Raw genomic sequence first — 19774 nt, 5'->3', positions numbered from 1 at the left:
TTTAACACGCGGTGCTTTCTCCTAATAATTTAGCAATACGCTAGCGTTTAAATTTTGATCAAACTATCTTGAAATAATATAAAATATTTGTTAAAATTTTCTGAAAAAAAAATATAAAATATCCTCAAATCTGACAATCACTGTTAAATCGCAGTATTGTATCCAGTATTGCCATACACCTACATAATTTTATGCAATGTGCATAATTTCGCATGTCTTTATACAAGTGCATAATAATTCATGAACATATATAATTTTTGGAAAATTAGGTGCCATTTATTGCTAAAGAAACATTGTCAATATACTACCAACTTAATTTTGCAGAATTTTGGTGGTTTGAATATACATATTCCAAAATTAGCATATGGCACCATTGATGCTCTCGTGTTTTAATTGTTGCATACTCTGCTGTTTTCCTCACTTGAAATACTTGAATATTATACTACATTCTCTCTTATATTCATTTATTTGACAAGTCAATAATACTTGTAAGGTTAATTAAAAAAAAACCTTATAAAACAGAAAGTTTTATTCGACTACATTTGTTTAAAAAAACGTTAGTTATGCATTTGAATATTACCAGGGATTCAAAATCAAAGTCGGAAATTGTCTTTTGAGTTGTACATTTGGGATACTTTCCCCACTTAAATCATCAAAGTTTAAACACTTTATTTATCAACTAATGTACAAATAAACAATATTATACGACAGCATTCACTTGCCCAGCGCTTCTAATTCTTTGATTTCTTTATCGGCAGCAGCCTTCTTTTCAAGAGCAAGTTTAGCATCACGTTCAGCTTTCTTTTTGGATTCGACTTCTCTAATGGCAGCCTCTTTCTTGGATAACCTATTATGATGGAATGCTCCGTATAGAACTCCTACACCGAGAAAACTCCATCTCCCAAACTGGAATGAAATTTATAAGGTTATGGCGATTATGTAATGGAAAATGGAGAATAAAAAATTTAATAGGTAGTATTAATACATACTTTGATTAGAGGCGAAACGCGGACGGGTGCCTGTATATCTGCCATTCTTAATTTTGTAATTTAATATACAGTTTGTAAAAATGTTAAATCGACTAATAAATTTGTAATGAAACTGACAGAACCATAGAATAGAACTGAACCACTGACGATACGAACATTCAGAGATATTACTGACTAATGTCAACATTGGACAAGTTAACAACCTGATAAAAATAAAATTACATTTACGAATAATGAGGAAAAAAGAGCTTAAATATCTCTTGTATAAAGATTTCTCGACTTTAAACATTATGCGAATATTAATGTTACAGTCCCTAGATTGATATAGACATAAATTTACGGAGTAGCCATACTATGAGAAATAAATATTCAACTATTCATTCCATTCAATGATTCAGGTTCCAAACGCATGCTCATTGCTCATTGGTTTTGCACGTTTTGGAAAATTACATGGAAAATCATTGTATTTCGAACTTCGAGCTTAGAGGTTCAACTCCGAGCTCGGAGACGACAGTCGATTAGACACGATTCGACTTTTCGACTTTCGACTATTTATCTGTGGTATTTATAAGTGTGAGGATTGCGGGTTGTGGACGGCACAATTTTTTGACGTCTGTAATAATGTGACAATATTCGGTGCAAAAAGTTAAAATCGAAAATTGTAGTGATTTGCAGAGACACTATGGCTATATTACTTTCCATTGTGTCTATTGTCGCTTCCATATTTCTAACACCTTTTCTTATGCTGTTATTGTGCATAATATTTTTGGCATCAATCGGAAAATCCTTAGGAGTTAGAAGATTATATGTTAAAATTTTGCTGATGATTTTTGAGGTAAGTTTCTACGTATAAGTAATTATTAATACACATATCAGTTGGCGAGTTGTTCTGGTATACAATTTTGTGTTACAAAATTGAAAAAATAGTACACAGTATTAGAAAACCAAAATTCGTAATTATCGTAGAGAAAGTTATTTGTAATTAAATACATTGTTTACCTACGTCTCAGTTATTCAAAAGTTTCAAAATGTGGTATCAGATTTTCTGAGAATAATCTGGAACTACCTAACCTTTGAAAAAAAAATAATGTGCCTACCTATTTAAGAAGAAATTTTCATATTTATGTATTTACATCCAGTTCATTCATAACCACAATAAACACTTTCTCTTTTCACATTACGCGAAACTTACGTTTTATTGTTTGAATGAAAAAAAACTGGTTAAATAGTTCCAATAAACAGAAAGCTGAAATAGTTCGTGACAGGAAAACAATCTAGATGTACTTACAATTAAATTGAAATTTATGCCTCATTATTCCACACTATCTAACACATTTACCTGCTTTGTACTTTTGATCATTACTATTGCGACAGGTAGATACTAAAACTTATATGTATGTACCTATCCTATATCGATTATTTTTTGCTTTTAAATGATTGTGAATATTAGTTAGTTTACATTTGGTAATTACCTATATCATGCCCGTTAATAAAATTTACATAGATTGTTAATATGCCCCACAGTTCAGTTTTGTAAATCTTAAGTCGTGCAGTTTGTAGACGACGTTTCAAAATATCAAGTACGGATTTTAGGAAAACTTGTTTGTCTTAAGTTAATTCTGGCTATTGTGATCCTAATACCTAGTCATTATTACGAGATTAAGGTTAACGTTGGAGTTTCCTGTACTGTTGTTTACTTGAGATAAAAATTTTCTGTAGATTTATGTTTGTGAATGACTTTCACCTCCTTTGTCTTTAAAACGGCCCCCCAGAACATTTTAAAATTATTTTTAGACACTCTTAAATTGTAACTCGACTTTATCATCCCTTGCATTTTTAGTCTGATAGGTGTCTCAGGATATTGTATTGTAGTATCCAAAGATAAAAAAATTGCATGTTGTGGATATAAAACAGTATAGTAGTTAGCAGTAGTAGTGTAGTTCTTCTGATTTACATAAAAGCTGTATTTAACTTCTAGAAATTCTTACAGTCAATAAATCTGCAGTATAACTAATAATTAATTGGTGTTAAATTTTCCGAAGTTGGTCATTTAAGAACATATAAATAGCAATAAACAAACCCAATGTGTTATAATATTCATGATTTCTAACTGTGAGCACCCTGTATATTTATTATATTTTGGTTCTTTTATCAGTAACCTGCAAGAAATTCAGGTCAACATTACAGTGGCTTTTATAGCACGTGAATTACATGATTTACTAGACTCTGGGAAGTTATATAAGTATTTACAATCGTTTTGATAAGAAACCAACCATTTGTAAACAATTTGTAACTAAATACTTAGTTGATGTATAAATATTCATTTTAATGGCTGGCGGTCCGTTTTGGTAGTTTATATTATGATAAATTAAAAATTTGTTAAGTACATTTCGCAAAATTTAAAAATGTATCAACATTCGGATATGTTCTTACAAAAATAGACGGTGGTTGTTACGTATTATTCTATGTCAAACGAAAATAATTTTTATTTTGCACAACTGACCTTTGTAACACTTAATTTTGGTAGGTTTGCTGTTTTGACATTTTCTCTCAATTATAGAATTTGTGAAACACTGTTAACCATTTGGAAATAAAAACACAATAGTTATGTCACGAAAAATGTTTAACATATTCTTTATGGTCGAAGGATCCAAGTAAAGGCAGATTTTTACAATTAGGTATTTTACTTTGCTTATTTTTTCAAATTTAAGTACTGTGATTCCTGTATATCTAAAGAGCCTTATACAAAGTGTCCTTAAGGTGGCCATATTCCTGTCCGAGAAATAGTGAAATTTCTGGCGTTTTTCGGTATTGAAATCTTTAAAAGTAAAACGTGTAGAACAAAAGTAAGCACAAAAATAAAATCCTTGATGTTTTGTTTATTCATTGTTACCATTTAAATTTACTCAAATAAAATAATAACTAAAAAAAAGCGTTTGTAAAACATGCGTTTGCTGTTATTCTAACCCCACATTTTAATAATTATTTTCACGTACTTATAAATAAAAGTAAACAATTTTATATGTTGTAGGACTAAGCAAGTAAATGTTATAAGAATATTTACATGTGGAATTATATATAAAAAAGTTAGTATTTTCGTAGATTTCAGTATCTAAAACCTTGATGGTTTGATCGTTTTTTGCACCTGTTTATTCGTTTTACTGCGGCGTCTTTGAAAATACTCAGGTGGCATGACATAATATTCCTATTATTTGATAAGCTTTAGATTATTCAGTTATTAAATGTTTGAAATTATTTGTCTGCGGAAAACACTATTTAAAGAATATGGGACCCTTAAACTGACTGGCATCATTTTTGGAGGATGCTGAGCAAGTTAGCTGAAGTACAGTCACTTATAACCTATTATCAATATGTATTCATATAATATGCGTATTAGTAATGCATTTTTTTGCAAAAATCAGCTTTCTTAGTGTATTTTGGAAGTTATAAGATAATTGAGTTTGTAATTACCATTTTTATCACCAGTATCTCGGAAGTAGAAGCGATTAGAAAAAAACATATTTACCTAAGTGTTCATGTTATTTTGGCTTGCTAAAAGTAAATTAAGTTGGTAAGCAGTGGTGCAACTGACCATCCCAAAATCGCCCAACAGATGATGCCCAAAACATTACATTTTCTTTTCAATTTAAAATATTTGAAATTTAAAACAAACATTTTTTGTTAAATTTTATTATACGTATTCCTTTTGTTTAACAAATTGAGCCGTTATCTTCCTTAGGCCTGTATGTAATTTGACATCAAGAGTTTGATATAGCCATCATAGACGTTATAAACTTCTTTATTAATGTTTATCAATTATATAAAAACGGGTGGAAAACAAAATATCCCAAAAAATAAACGTTCGGCTTTGTTGATATCGAAAGTTAGTTTTACTATAGTCGTCAATTTATTTCTGTTAAATTTCTGTAGGCCAAGAAATTAATGGTTTTTACCTAAAAATATTATTTTTACAGTTAGTTGCACATAGTTTTAAATTAGGAGATATCCTTCAATGTGTAAATTATCCGACACTTATTTTTGAGTGAATACCTATTATTAGTAGTCGTCCGTATTATCTACCTACTCGAGACAAATATCAAATTCAGTTTCATATTTAAAAAAAAAATTGTAAAAACAAATTACATTACAGTTTAAAACAGTACTAATTAGTTTACACTGAATTTGTATTAGAACTATTTATATGTATACATATATATAATATTTCTATTACATCATCAGTCTCTGTTAACCACATTAATACTTACATTATAATTATTTTGAAGTACCTACTCAGATTGTTGATTTGTTCTTGTTTATTTTTATTAGTTTGTTTATTTTTATTAGTTTGTTAAAATCCCATTTAATTGTCATACGTGTTTTTACCAAGGAAATTAATCTAGGCATTTCTTCTTTCTAAACTTTTTATAACTTGTTGATATACTTTGACGCTCGTTTTGTGTTTTTTTCCTTAACGTATCGCCACAAAAAACGCAAAATTTAATTTTAATCGCAAATTAGCACCCTGCCTTTAGGAAACAACAGCAAGTAGGAAAAAAACATATTTATCTACATGTTAACACTATTTACTTGCATAGCATCTTCCCAAAATTATCAGAGACAACTTGTTTAATGTAAATACATAATGGAAGATTACACGCTCGCAAATGTAGAAAACATAGTCTTAATTGCAATAACACACTGACCTACAGGTTGACCAGACCTTGCTCCCATTGAAGTCGCCTTGAATCGGCTTACTAGGTATTATTACACAACACTTTACTCAAGAATATAAATTTCCTTGTTGATATGAGATATCCGTTCCTTGGTAAGCAGCAAAACTTGACTTCCAACAAGTATACAACTGTGTGACTTGCATTAATGTGTCTAGAAATGACTGGTATTTTTTTTTGATCACTTATAATGTCATCTAATTAACCTAGATGATCCTCCAATAGTCAAGGTTCAGTTTTTGTGGGGGCTATTTAATTTTAGAAATACAAACGTAATTATTTGTACCAGGAAGATTATTTTTATTTGGAAACAAAGGTACCTACTCCTGCATTGTTATTGTTAAAAAAAAACAATTTTGTGACAGCACGTGATTATATATACGTGATTGTAACATGGATAAGTGTGTACATAAATTGAACTTAAATGTAACAGAATCAATAGGTTCGTGCTTAAAACAAATATATTAAGTAGTGCAATTGTTGCATGCTGATAAACTTAAGCGTTTAAGTGGGTATAAAAAAAAAACTAAGCTTTTGGATCTGAATACAAATAAGCGATCATATATCGTTCATTTTTATTTTGAGTGATTACGGATTGTCTGTCATTAAATCGACTTTATTCTCATGGTGGACGAATGTATGTCATCAAAAACTGTTTAAAAATTGCTTACATTAAGGGGTCACGTTTGTGAATTCTCATCGTTCTGATAATGTCCCGCAATCATTTAATTTAGATTAGAAATTCGCATTCGTCCAGTGGCGGCGTGTTCAAATTAAAATCGTTTTATGAGACGTAACACAACTTCAACTATTCACAAAAAGTTTTAGTTAGCTCGTGCTCGTAATAATTAATCGTCTTTGTTAAAATTGTGCCGAATGCTTGTTTGTTGCTTGCGTGATATCAACGAAGTATATTTTCAAGGATGTAACGAAAAATTTAAATATTAAGAGGTTTAGTAATAAGCCATCAATTGTACTGTCATAAATTTAATAAGAGGTAAAAAAGATGATGGATTTACGTAGTAACGATGTGCGTTATAATGTTTTTTTCCTGTGGAAGGTCATTATCGTTAAAGAAATTTACTGTATGCAAACGAGTTGAGCAGAAAATTAATTGAACGTCCTTTAAATTGACTGTTGTTTAATTTTTATGTATTTATTAAATACATTAAATTATCTTAAGCGGTTTAGAAATTAAAAATTAAAAACTGATTTTTAAAAATTTTTGGCACGCTGTAGCTGAACAATGACTGTCCCTAAGACCCCACATTGATATAACAAAAAACCCTCGAAAAAAACCTTACTTTTGGTCACAGAATACGCCCCTGGATTTTTGACCCCTTCTTAAGAAACACCCCGTAACAGAGAAGTTATTTATGATTTATTAGAGGAATGTGTTTTCCAAGCATTTGCGAGTTATTTAAACTGCATTTAAACATATTGTAGCTATCTGAATGTATTTACATTTACTTGCATTTAATCATATTTCTGTCGAGTTTCTATGTAAATATATTTCTTTAAATACCTACTTTTCTTAGATTTGTACACCTCTTTAAGAAGTTTTTACTAAAATTTTTTCGTGGAAAATATATCTGTTTACGAATACATTTTAGTATTTGTTCTAGATTTGAAAATAAATCTTTCATCAATGCCAAAATCGCAATCCCGATGTTTTTCTTAGTTCTGCAAACTTCTTTTATTTACATATTTATAACTAATAATTATATGTACTGTATAGGTAGATAATTAAGTTTATCGTTTTTTAAATAAATATATGTAATTAAAATCATTAAAATTCCTTCATCATAATAGTTTATTATAAAAATAAACAGACACAATAATTCTTCACTAATCTTTTCAACATACAGCTGGTTTTATATTTCACAGACATTCCATATATTTTATGATTAGGAATAAGAATTCAATCTAGAAATAGGTTGGTGCATTTTTTTATCTTCTTAACATTGAGTGTGGAAATCTACAGGAAAGCAAAGTCATTGTCCTTTCGGTATCAAGAGAGGTTCACTGGAGTTTATTTGGTATTTTTAGACGTGACATATATATATTGCATATCGTAATAAAAGGGTTTCAGTTATACGTTAATCCTCCGTATTAATCATTTATTAAAGCAATAAATAATCTTCTCTTCTATTGTTTGCCTTTTGTACTTTGTCCAATATTCGAAAGTAGTTTTGCCAAAGTCTTACTAAAAGAAAAGATATCTGTTCTATCGTAAAAAATAAATGACAAGATTGCAATGCGTATTTTATAATACGCCAATGATGACGACAAATGATAGTTATTTACGATAAGACAGGCAAATAACCAAATAACAATTTTCTACGAAATACCTGTTCGTAGTTTTCTTTGACCTATTAGATGATTTTATATCAGTTTTGTCTTAATTAAATTGGTTTTAAAACAGCTATAAATAGGTCATATATTTAGAAAAATAATAATATGACTTTTTGAAGGCAAGTAATCAATTTTATGATGAAACTGCAAGCCCCCCCCTGCACAATTTATATTTCAGAATTGATACCCTAAATTGTTAATTTAATTTTAATCAATAAAACACGAAAGCTTGTTTTTTTTTAGCGTTAAGTATGAACATTTTTATTGCCTTCCCTTAAATAAACAACAATAATATATTTCCTCTACATTGTTACTCATTATCTTTATTGACACATTATTGACATTGACCTAACAACAGCTGCTTTGATGCTTACTTTATTACATATCGATCTGGCACATTTATTACGTTTGACCAATAAATTGCTGTTTATTTTTTATTGTACGTTAAGTCACTTGCACTAATTTGATCAAAACAAAAGCAATATAGATTACCAAATAAATTGGAAATAGGATAATATAAAATTAATCCTAATGGACTTGCACAGTAAAACTAAAATATAGTCCCATTATAAAAAAATATTAGTGATATAAATTAGTGAAAAGTGGTAGTAGGTAGGTATATACAATTATTCGGCCCTACCTAATAATAAAAATTGTTTACCTACCTCGACATGCCCAAGTATAAGTCATAGCAATAAACTAAAATAATAAAACTTGTATATACTAAGCTATATATATAAAAATATTTACAATGGGGTCTGTAAATATAAAGATATGATACGTCGGAAATCATAATTGCAACAGAAACGGCGATAGTGATGATGAAATTGGTTATTGTTCTTTTAATTGTTTGATATTTGACCGCAGAAGCACGGTGCGGACCTCGTACTTTGATACGTTTTGCAATGGTGGAGAATGGGGATACTAAAATGTAAATTTAGTTCATTGGGAAATGTGCATTCGCGATGTTATTCTCGTTTTTCACTAGCGCATTATTTAAAAATATGATTCTAATATTTATAAAGAAATTAATGTTAAAAAGATATTAAAATGAAAAAAATACTATAGTTCAAAGTTTTCAATGCGATTTGTCGTCGTTTCGTATTATTTCAGGTGTCCCTCAGGGTTCACATTTGGAGACTCAAATCATCAACCTTAGGAAAATTATAGTTAACGCTATATTTTATAAATAACATAAAATAATTGATGTGATTGATCAAATTCGCATAAAACGAAACAATTTTTTAATACATAAATTTCTATGTGGCCCACTATCCAAATATTGGTATGAGTACTATAATATTTGCACATAATAATGTCTTCAATGACATGCATAGCTAATAGTCTTGTAATACATTTTTATTAAGATGGAATGTAAATCAGCTGGTTTAACGTGTTCGAAATATTGATCAAAGTCCGTGTTTTTGACTTAAAAATATCGTGTAGTTGTACCTTGACTTATAAATTTATTTTATGAATAAAAAAATTGTCCTATAAACAGTGTAAAGTATCACTAACAGTCCAAAGGGTAAAAGTCTATGTTTTACTGTTGATAAATCTTTTATGTTTGTTTTGACTGAAAAGTTTCCTCACTTCAGACAAAAGAGAGCATTGGTCAAACACTGTCACCGAAATTGATTGAAATATTTATAGTTAGGATACAAGTAAATATAAAAATTGACCTTTAATACTTTTCACAACCCGACAATAATAGTCCATCTTGTAAAATTGAGAATAATGGAAATAAGTTTATCTATAAATTGTAGTATGGCAGAAAAAACATTGAATCGGCACAGAAGCATAAGATTCTGGAGAAAAACGAGGAAGACGATGAAGGCTACAGCGAAGAAATTTGTCCCAACACTGGTATAACAGTACCAAAAGAAATAAAACCCGTAATTCCTCATAATGGCCTGAAAAATGGAATGGTTAACGGAGGAAATACTTTGATCAGCAGAGACGAAAAACTTATTTTCATCCCGGAACCACCCACTAAGTTAAATAAGGAGGAAGAAAAGCTTTCTGATGATGAACTGAAAGAAGGAAATAACAAGGTAATCTAGAACATAAAGTCTTAAGTAGAATTAGTATATACCCTTTTGAAATAAAATTATTCATTTCACACTAACCCACGTGCAATTTTTTAATAACTCCTGTATATGGAGCCCTGTTATTCATTTTTTAAGTATTTTGTGTTTGTTTTCAATTCATTAAGTATTCTATGCTACAAAAGCAAATTATTGTTGATAAACAGTAGTTTGTGTTAATTAGTGTATAGTCAATAAAAAAATAATTGCATGTTGCTTTTCTAGCCGCCATAATTATATCTAAACTATTGTATATACCTATCAGCCTTCACTTTAAACTCTCCTATTCCTCAGAAATTCATATCTGTTTTAAGTTGAAGCGGAATAATTTAAAGTTTTAAGTAGAGGATTGTCACGTGGGAAACTAGTGACGAAATCTTAAAATGAAGGAAAAAAACGATCTTATTTCGATAAATGATAAGGGGCTGTGGTATATTTGTAGACTCATTAGTGATAAGGAAGTACATTAGTAGAAGTATTTACTTTAAAATATATGTCTAACATCTCTCGTCAATTATTTCTGAACCTTTAATAAAATGACTAAAATGACTATCTGTTGTTCTTTTACGCAATACTTATCAATTTTTCTTTACGTATAATTACACTGGTTCATTTTTATATGTGGCAAATGAAGTATAAATAGAGGAGTACTTGTTAAAAATGTGATAACCGTAATTGAAATTTTTTAGTTCATTGCAAAACTCCACCCAAGCTTATTCAAATGTAAAGAGCAAATATTAGATAGTATAATAGACTGACAAACAGAATTGCCTTTATCAACTCTTTTGTTAAAGATAAAATTTGCCTATACGATGTACTGAGTGATCGATATGTCTTAGGCATGTATTTTTCTTGAAAATGACTGAAGATACATTGCAAGTGCATTGGTAATTTTTTTTCTTCTTCTGTGGTGACGCTGCTGAAAAGAATTTTTATTGTAAATAATGATGGCTAAATGACCGGCAAAACTAGAGAATTCTTTCAAAAATTATATTTCTTTGGATTAGTGTTTTGTTATGCTTACTGTACATTTCTAAACTGTTTTTGTACTTTATAAGATCTTATGCCTTTTCATTCTGGTTGCATGTCATACATATCACATTTTAGGCTATTGATTATATCTAAAAAAAAGGTTAAAAGAAACTATGACGTTCAAACAATTTTATTACATGAATCGTTTAAAGGGTCATTTTAGATGAAAAAATCGCGGAGTGCTATTAAATTAGAGGGTGGAAATTGGAGATAAGGGTGAAAATGCACCCCTTTCAATTTTTTAATTGTAGCTCGAAAACGAAGCAAAATTTTACTATAGTTCATAGGAAAAATTATTTAGATAATTTCTCCCATCGAAATGGCTTATTTAAAAAATTTAAAAGGAAAATTTTATGCAAAAGATTGTTAATAAACAATAAGAAAAAAAGCAAAAAATTCGATTTTTTTATTTTTTATTTTTTTACTTTTGTGCGTGTGTCTAGCTTTTTTTTGAGTAAAGATAGGTATAGGCATTGCTTCATAGAAAAAAAATATGGATGAAATTTCCTTCAAAATAAGGTTGTAAAGTATTTTGGTATAGGAAAAAGTTTGGAGATTGAATTTCCCATCGAAATGGCTTATTTAAAAATTTTAAAAGAAAAATTTTATGCAAAAAATCGTTAATATTATTTTTTTGTAGAAGTAGGCAAGGAAAATTGCTGTACAAAAAATCTAGATGAGATTTCAAAATGATGCGTTTTCAAAAGTTTTTGGACTAATATTGACAGTTATAACCGGTCAAACTTAAATATTTTTTAGATTTTTGCCATTTATAACATAATTATGATTATAATTCTTATTATTTTTACAACAAATTGGTTCTTTACTTCATAAAAAAATATTATCGATAATGATTTTAATTAAATATAGGAAAAAGATTGGTTATTTTATGTATTTGGTGGTCATTTTTGAATGTAACCCATCACATATGGTTAGTAACTTTGGTCATATTGGTCATTGGTCATTCGTTGGTAAAATTTCTCTATTTAGTATTTCTTTATACTTTCAACTGTTTTTGAGATGTCGAGTCCAAAATTACTTTCTAAAATTCTCAGCTTTGATGAAATAAACGCAGATAGGATTAGAAAAGGATTCATTTGAACTTTACTTTTCAAAATGAATGTGCCTACCTAAAGTTTATGTAATGATTGTACCTAAATTATCACATTTTGACTAAATCTTCAAAATAACTTAAGTATGTTCACATTGAAAAGAAACGCTTCAATACACATTGCTTAAATTTCATCCGTTTTTCATATACTAAGGCTCTCTTGAAATTTAAAAAATAACCGAAATTATAAGAAAACTAAATAGAACTGAGTCTTGAAATTGAAAGTTTATTTCGGTGGCATCAGCATAAAAATATGTTTTTGAGAGAAAGAAAAACAAATACCGGTGTGAAAATATGTAGTAAAATAGTGTTTTGTCCCATATTTGAGTGACACCCACTGAAAATATAACCCCATTTTCAGAATTGACCATTCTATACTAGGAATACATTCCGTTTATCAATTTTTATAGGAAAAATATAAGGACTTTGACTTATCAACAGTATTCGACTACTTAAAAGTCGGAGTAGAGGCTATCATAGAAGACCAAGTAACATCAAGGTTTGAAACGGAAGAACTGAAGAACTGGAATTTATTGATCCGCACGAACCGGGGATACGAGTTCATTTCCTGGAAACTCACCATAATATGGATGTGTGGCTTTTTCATCAGATACTTTTTCCTGTTCCCTTTGAGGGTCATTATTTGCTTTGTCGGGGTAAGTATTCATTAATACTTGATAGATGGCGACACATGCACACACTCTGTTACCTTTTGGTTATCTTGCTGTAAAAAATCCATAAATGATCATTACGATAACAATAATTGTAATATACTTTTTCATTTACCGCGAAAATATAGTTTCGGTATTCTTTTATTTATGGATAAAATTTCAAATAACGCATTTGAACTGTTTTTCTTAATTTTCGATTCCCCCCATAGATACTCTGGCTAGTAATAGCGACAGGCCTCGTAGGAATGTTACCGCCAGGTCGTTTCAAAAGATGGGTAAACGCAAGAGCCTACATCATGGCGTTTCGTATAATATCCAGATCGTTTTCGGGGGTTGTCAATATTCACAATAAACAGTGGAGACCGGCCAGGGGATCGGTATGCGTTGCGAACCATACCTCACCGTACGACGTCTCTATTTTATCCGTAGACAATTGTTATTCTTTGGTGAGTTACCAGAATTCAAACCGAAAGGGGCCTGGAATCGTAGCTTGCTTCTGATTCAGCTTTTCGAAGGCCTCAGCTGTTTATAGATTTGTGGAGTTCTGTGGAGCCATGGAGACGTAAAGCTTTATGTGTCGTATTTCAGAGCGTTATAAGGTTAGGTAGTGTTGTAGATTATGCGGTACAATTGGTAAATCAGATTCGGGGAAGCAATCGGAGGTTGCAAAGTGTAAAAAATAGTTTTTAAGGTGCACTACACAATACACTTCATTAAATACCTCTTTAAACTTTACAACAAAAATAATATTAATAAAACACAACACTGTACTAGGTATACAAATTCTATTTAGATCCCTATAAAAACTATTTCATGCAGTATGTTGCGAAATTACGTAAACCGATAAACTGAAAACTAAAATAAATGTGATAAAATCAACATTTTCGTCCTTCCAAATTAGCGTCGGCTTTTATTTGTTGTTATATCACATCAGGTGTATTGATATTACGTAGTTCAACTGGACTGGAACAATGTCCTTGACACCGAGATTCACAAATTAAACACAGTGCTTTAAAAAGTAGTAACAAAAACTTTCTATCAGATTTGCGAGTATTTTTATTTGTAAACAACAAAAATAATTGTACAAAACATACATTTGTTTACTTAAAATTAGTAACATATCCACAATTAGTTAGTTTTTAATAAGTCTTGCAAAAAATATTAATTTTTATCGAAAAATTTTTAATGTTTGGTGCTTCGTCCGTATTGACAAAAAAAAAATTACATTTAAGTAGTAGGTTTTTACTGTCGAAAATGTGCAGTTTGAACACTGCAACATTGTATTGTTTTTTGTAGTCCATCTGCTCCTAAAACTTAATGAAAATATAAACTAATGCAAAAAATTTAAGTGTCAAAAGAATTTTCGAAATTTTTCCGTGATTTTTGACAGACTGTATTTAGGTGAAAAATATTCATATCGGGATTTTAAAAAAAAGCATTTTGAAGCTCTAAGATTCTAGGTTTTAAATCTTTCGGTCGAAATTTTTTAGGAGCTGCGCTTATCATGCAATTCTAAGAAATAGTGCGACAAAAAAAAATTTCTTTCTTATTTTCCACGGACTTGTTTTTCAGCTACGCCATTGCATGGACCAGATAGCTTATTTATTCAGCTTCAATTTTCTTTTTTTTTAAATTTCGATACGACCATTTTTCATTGAAATATCGGACTTTCAATGGAAAAGGATCTTTTTGTCTTCAATCATCGATATCTTGGCGATAAATGGTCGTATAGAGAATTGAAGGGCAGTTTCGAAAACTGGAATAAATTTTCTATAACATGCTACCGCAACTTTTAGGTAAAATTTTTTTTTCATTTTTTATATGAATTTTAAAAAACAGGAAAAAGGTAATTTATGGTTATTTAGAAAATTGACGGCTAAATTAGAAATATTTACGAAATGACTAATGTTAAGCATGACTTTTACAGTTCGATATACCCAGAAGAATCCTGTGAAGTTCTCAATCTAGCGAACCGTTTCTTTGTTTCTAACAGTCAAACTTTTGAAAAAAATTAAAGGGTCACGTTTTTTTTAGCTTAAACACTTCATAATCATAATTAAAATGGAAAATATATTTTTTTTCAGCTTTTTTCATATTGTTACTGTAAATAATGTTTAAATTAATAAAAAATAAGATTTGAATTATTTTTTCAGAGAAAAGTTTTGAAAAAAACTGTTTTTTTAAGTGACTGCACAAAAATTAGAAATTTGTCTCAAAAAACGGTATGAATCGGGGTCGAAATCTGTTTTTGTTCATCAATTTAAACGTTATTTGCGGTAAAATTGTCAGAAAACCACAACCACACAGTGTTTAAGGTCAAAAAACGTGACCCTTTAATTTTTTTCAAGTTTGTTTGAAACAAAAAAACGGTTTGCTAGATCGAGATAAAATTTCACAGCGTTCTTCTGGGTATATCAAACTGTATTTTTTTATTTTTTATTTTTTACTCGAATTTAACTGTTAATTTTCTAAAAAACTATAAATTACCCTTTTTTCCTTGTTTTTTAAAATTGGTGTAAATGAAAAAAATATTTTTTTTTTTTCGAAAAGTTATGGCATATTATAGGAAATTTGTTCCAGCTTTTGAAACTACCCTTCAATTCTCTGTACGACCATTTGTCACTGAGATATCGATGATTGAAGAACAAAACGATCCTTTTCCATTAAAAGTCCGATATTTTGATGGTCGTATTGAAATTTAAAAGAAAAGGAAATTGAAGTTGAATAAACAAGCTATCTGGTCCATGCAATGGTTTAGCTGAAAAAATTCTTTCAGGTCCGTAGACTCAAAAAAAAAAAAAAATGCAAAATGTTTTTGTCACGCATTTTTCTTAGAATTGTATGATAACCATAGCACCTAAAAAATTTTTACCAAAAGATCTAAAAACTAGAGCTTCAAATTGCTTTTTTTTAATTCCCGATGCGACCATTTTTCACCTAAATACAGTCGGTCAAAAATCATGAAAAAATTTCGGAAATTCTTTTGAGCCTTTAATTTTTTGCATTAGTATAATTGAACCATCCTGTATATGATATTAAAAGAGAATTCATTATCATTACAATCATCTAAAGCTATAGATTTAAATTGTTAGCTAATGTCTCTCATCTTGTATTTTTTGTGCCCAACATTATCGTTACGTATAAAACCGTGTCCGTCTTATGTCTGTGGCTTTTGTAAGGTGTCACCGTTATGCTCTTTGCAGGTATGGTGGCTAACGCTGTGTACGGCCCTGGTGGGATACGTAAAGCCGGGCGACTTTAAGCAAAAGCTGAACAAATACGTGTCCATAATGTGCTTTGGGATATTGTCTAGGGCCATCTCGGCGGTTGTCACTTATCACAACGAGGAGAACAAGCCGAAAAGCGGCATCTGCGTCGCTAACCATACGTCGCCCATAGACGTACTCATCCTGATGTGTGACAACTGCTACTCGCTGGTAGGTTTCTGTGCGTTATTTGTCCGTTTGCCGGCTATTTTATTTCTACATGTTCTTTTCTCCTTTAGCACCTGTAGAAAGAGTGAGTGTTTTGTTAGAAATATGTTTAATTAAAAACAAACTGGTTTTTAACTATATTTTGTTTTGAAATGATGCAGAGCAATTTAAGAATCATCGTACGGGGTGTCTAAGTTGCGGTTTTCTTTTGATCCTGACCTAGAATTAAAGTGGACAAATTTTTCAAATAACGTTTTTGCAAAATCTTAAAAATAAAGGAAAAACCATTTGAAATGCATACGCTTTAATTGCGGTACTTAAAATGGTCCGTATTTATGATTTCGTTTACGGGGAATGTAATCAAAATGCTGCCGTAGGATCACAATTGAATGCCAGACGCTTTCCTTTATAATTTGTGTTCTTGTTGGACATGCTGGAAGACGTATGCCACTTAGATGTTGTTGAAGATCCTACAACGTACAACTAGTAAAAAATCACAAAAAATTAACTTTGTTCATATTTCGTGGAGTAAATTCAAGCGTTATGGCTAAAAGACCATCCTAAAACAGTTTAATTTACCGGCGATACATGTGCAACACATATTTCACCAAAGGACCACGCACCCAATATATGGGATTTTGGTTCCCTGTCGAATTGGTTGCAACAAATTTTTTTCCATAGTATTTGACCTTCTGATAAAAAGTTCTCAAAAGCCTCCTAGAAGGTCTGGCAGTCGACGAGTGTTTGGATATATGAAAGATATGTTATTTCACACAAGCTGTATCACCATACTTGATTATGGTAAACAGGGGGGCGCTGATTACAAATCCGATGTCAGCTAACCTCCATCATGTCAGATTCAAGGTCATCTCAAGGTCAAATTGTGAAAAAACCATTAGAAAAATGTGAAACAGGTACATAGGTTTTTGAGATCACTGAATACGAATATCGGGTTCGATTAAGCCTACAAGGTCACTTAGAGGTCATTCTAGGTCATTTCAAGGCCAAACTGACAATGATTAAGCGTACCTCAGAATTGAATTCAGTGACATCAGGCTTGCCTTAAAGTTCATTGTCACTGTAAAAGTCAGATTCAAAATCGGCACGAAAGGTCTTTCAAGTCTATAACAATTTGTCATGCTCTTCTTAATAAAAGGTTTTTTCTCACTTTGTCCTCTAGATGACTTAAAAATGACCGCTAGGTGACCTTGTAGGCTTAAGCGAACCCGATATTCGTATTCAGTGACCTCAAAAACCTAGGTACCTACTGTTTCACATTTTTCTAATGGTTTTTTCACAAGTTGACCTTGAGATGACCTTGAATCTGACATGATGGAGGTTAGCTTACCTTGGATTTGTAATCAGCACGCCCAAATACTTGTTTACCATAATCAAGTATGGTGATAGAGCTTGTTCGAAATAACATAACATATCTTTCATATATTCAAACTCTCGTCGACTGAGAACTTTTTATCAGAAGGTCAAATACTATCGAAAAAAATTGGTTGCAACCAAATCGACGGGGAACCAAAATCCCATATAGTGGGTGCGTGGTCGTTTGTTCCAATAACACATCACTCCATTTACTTGCAGTGGTATAAATAATTTCTGAAATAAGGAAAGTTTGGTGTATTCGATTGAAGTAAATAAAATGGAGGAATTGCATCATTGCATAGAATACAATGAGAGAATAATTTGGGCAAAATGCTCGCTTTTAACAGCGTGCACAGAGTCGCGAATACTTAGAGTGATAGCTTGTGTGAATGGGAAAATTTTTATTTAAGAAAAAAATATTATTTGAAAATTTTCTTATTACTTGAGCCTGTGTGGTGTTAAGGGGAAAACTCTATGGCCTATGCCTATTTAAATGCATTCATTTCAAAACAAAGTATAATATCTATCATTATTAACCTGTTGCCACTTATTGCCGTTATTAATATAATAAATCGTAGATCGGCCAACGTCATGGGGGTTTCTTGGGATTGTTGCAAAGAGCCTTGGCTAGGGCTTCTCCTCACATCTGGTTCGAGCGATCGGAGACGAGAGACAGACATGCCGTCGCTAAGAGGTAAGGACGGGGACCGAGCGAAAAAAGTTAGAAATGGAAAATGATTGTATAACACTATAATCATTATTAAATTGACAACTAGGTTGAAGGAGCACGTGTCCAACCCGAACAACCCGCCGATCCTCATCTTCCCCGAGGGCACCTGCATCAACAACACCTCCGTGATGCAGTTCAAGAAGGGCAGCTTCGAGGTGGGCAGCGTCATCTATCCCGTGGCCATCAAGTACGACCCGAGGTTCGGCGACGCCTTCTGGAATAGCAACAGGTACTCCATGCTGCAGTACCTGTACATGATGATGACCAGCTGGGCCATCGTCTGCGACGTGTGGTACCTGCCGCCCATGCACCAGGAAGAGGGAGAGACTGCCATAGACTTCGCCAACAGGGTCAAGAGCTCCATCGCTAAGCAGGGCGGACTGGTCGATTTAGTGTGGTAAGTGATAGTTCGTAGGAGAGTAAATTTTGGTCCTTCGAGCCGGATTTTATTGTGTTGAGTTCGTTTCTTCTGTGTTATTTTAGGGACGGCCAGCTGAAGCGGGTGAAGGCGAAGAAGGAGTGGCGGGAGAGGCAGCAGGAGGAGTTCAGCAAAACGCTGAAGGCAGAGTAGATCGCCCGCGCGCGACGTCACATTAGTATTATCCCATTTATCTAGGCGCTAAGTTTTTATAATACATTGATTTTCAATGTGTCACTTTGTTTTTTGCCAATTTTAAATCGTTATCGTTGTCTGATTTCCCTGATCCGCAAATCTAGTCCTCATCTTTAGTTGAATCGTGATATTTTACGTGAATCAATTGGGTGTTTGTTAACAATGTATAGTAAGATATAAATGTCCGTAAGCGGGAGTGCTTATTCACTTCACTGGGTCTGTGTTCATTTTCTGCGCATCCGATCGCCACCTGTAGGGGTTAGCTAGAAATAAAAACTTTTTTCCAGGGGTTAGAAGCTGCATCTCCATTGCGATTGGCACTTGTTTGGCTGTGAGGTACTGTCGTTAAAAGGGCTCTGTAGCAAATAGGCAACCGGCGCAATACATTTTTATAGATTTTATCACACAGTTTGTCTAAATATGAATCGATGCACAAATAACAGACTTTCCTCCATTCTAACGCAGATTTTCTATAAAATTGACTTAGTTTGAAACTCATATAACTCTTTGGTGTAAAGTAATTTGTAATTTGCCGCATTTGAACAAGTAAATTACAAATTTCTTTACACCAAAAAATTATTTGAGATTCAAACTAAATCCATTTTATAGAAAATCTGCGTTAGAATGGAGGAAAGTCTGTTATTTGTG

At 31.5% G+C, this 19774-nt stretch overlaps 2 protein-coding genes across 3 annotated transcripts; one reads left to right on the top strand and one right to left on the bottom strand.

Moving 5' to 3' along the window:
• Positions 1-514: 514 nt before the first annotated feature.
• Positions 515-1146, bottom strand: LOC108903697 (ATP synthase subunit e, mitochondrial). Its single transcript, XM_018705964.2, has 2 exons — positions 990-1146; positions 515-906 (listed from the first exon to the last, which is right to left on the bottom strand). Exons 1-2 carry the CDS (start codon positions 1032-1034, stop codon positions 715-717), a joined length of 237 nt encoding a protein of 78 aa, XP_018561480.1. The 5' UTR covers positions 1035-1146; the 3' UTR covers positions 515-714.
• A 335-nt stretch (positions 1147-1481) lies between these two features.
• Positions 1482-19558, top strand: LOC108904040 (glycerol-3-phosphate acyltransferase 3). 2 transcript variants are annotated; one of them, XM_018706426.2, is made up of 7 exons: positions 1482-1824; positions 9841-10128; positions 12715-12960; positions 16179-16412; positions 18362-18477; positions 18560-18910; positions 18997-19558. In XM_018706426.2, exons 1-7 carry the CDS (start codon positions 1672-1674, stop codon positions 19082-19084), a joined length of 1476 nt encoding a protein of 491 aa, XP_018561942.1. In that variant the 5' UTR covers positions 1482-1671; the 3' UTR covers positions 19085-19558. The 2 variants fall into 2 exon arrangements, with proteins under 2 accessions (XP_018561942.1, XP_018561934.1); XM_018706418.2 differs by lacking the exon at positions 16179-16412 and adding an exon at positions 13185-13421 and having other exon boundaries at positions 1485-1824.
• Positions 19559-19774: the final 216 nt, after the last annotated feature.

Source organism: Anoplophora glabripennis, unplaced genomic scaffold (genome assembly GCF_000390285.2).
Source record: "Anoplophora glabripennis isolate ALB-LARVAE unplaced genomic scaffold, Agla_2.0 scaffold10, whole genome shotgun sequence".
NCBI lineage: Eukaryota > Metazoa > Arthropoda > Insecta > Coleoptera > Cerambycidae > Anoplophora > Anoplophora glabripennis.
Note: the sequence above shows the minus strand (reverse complement) of the source record. Positions and strands in the feature narration are given on the sequence as shown.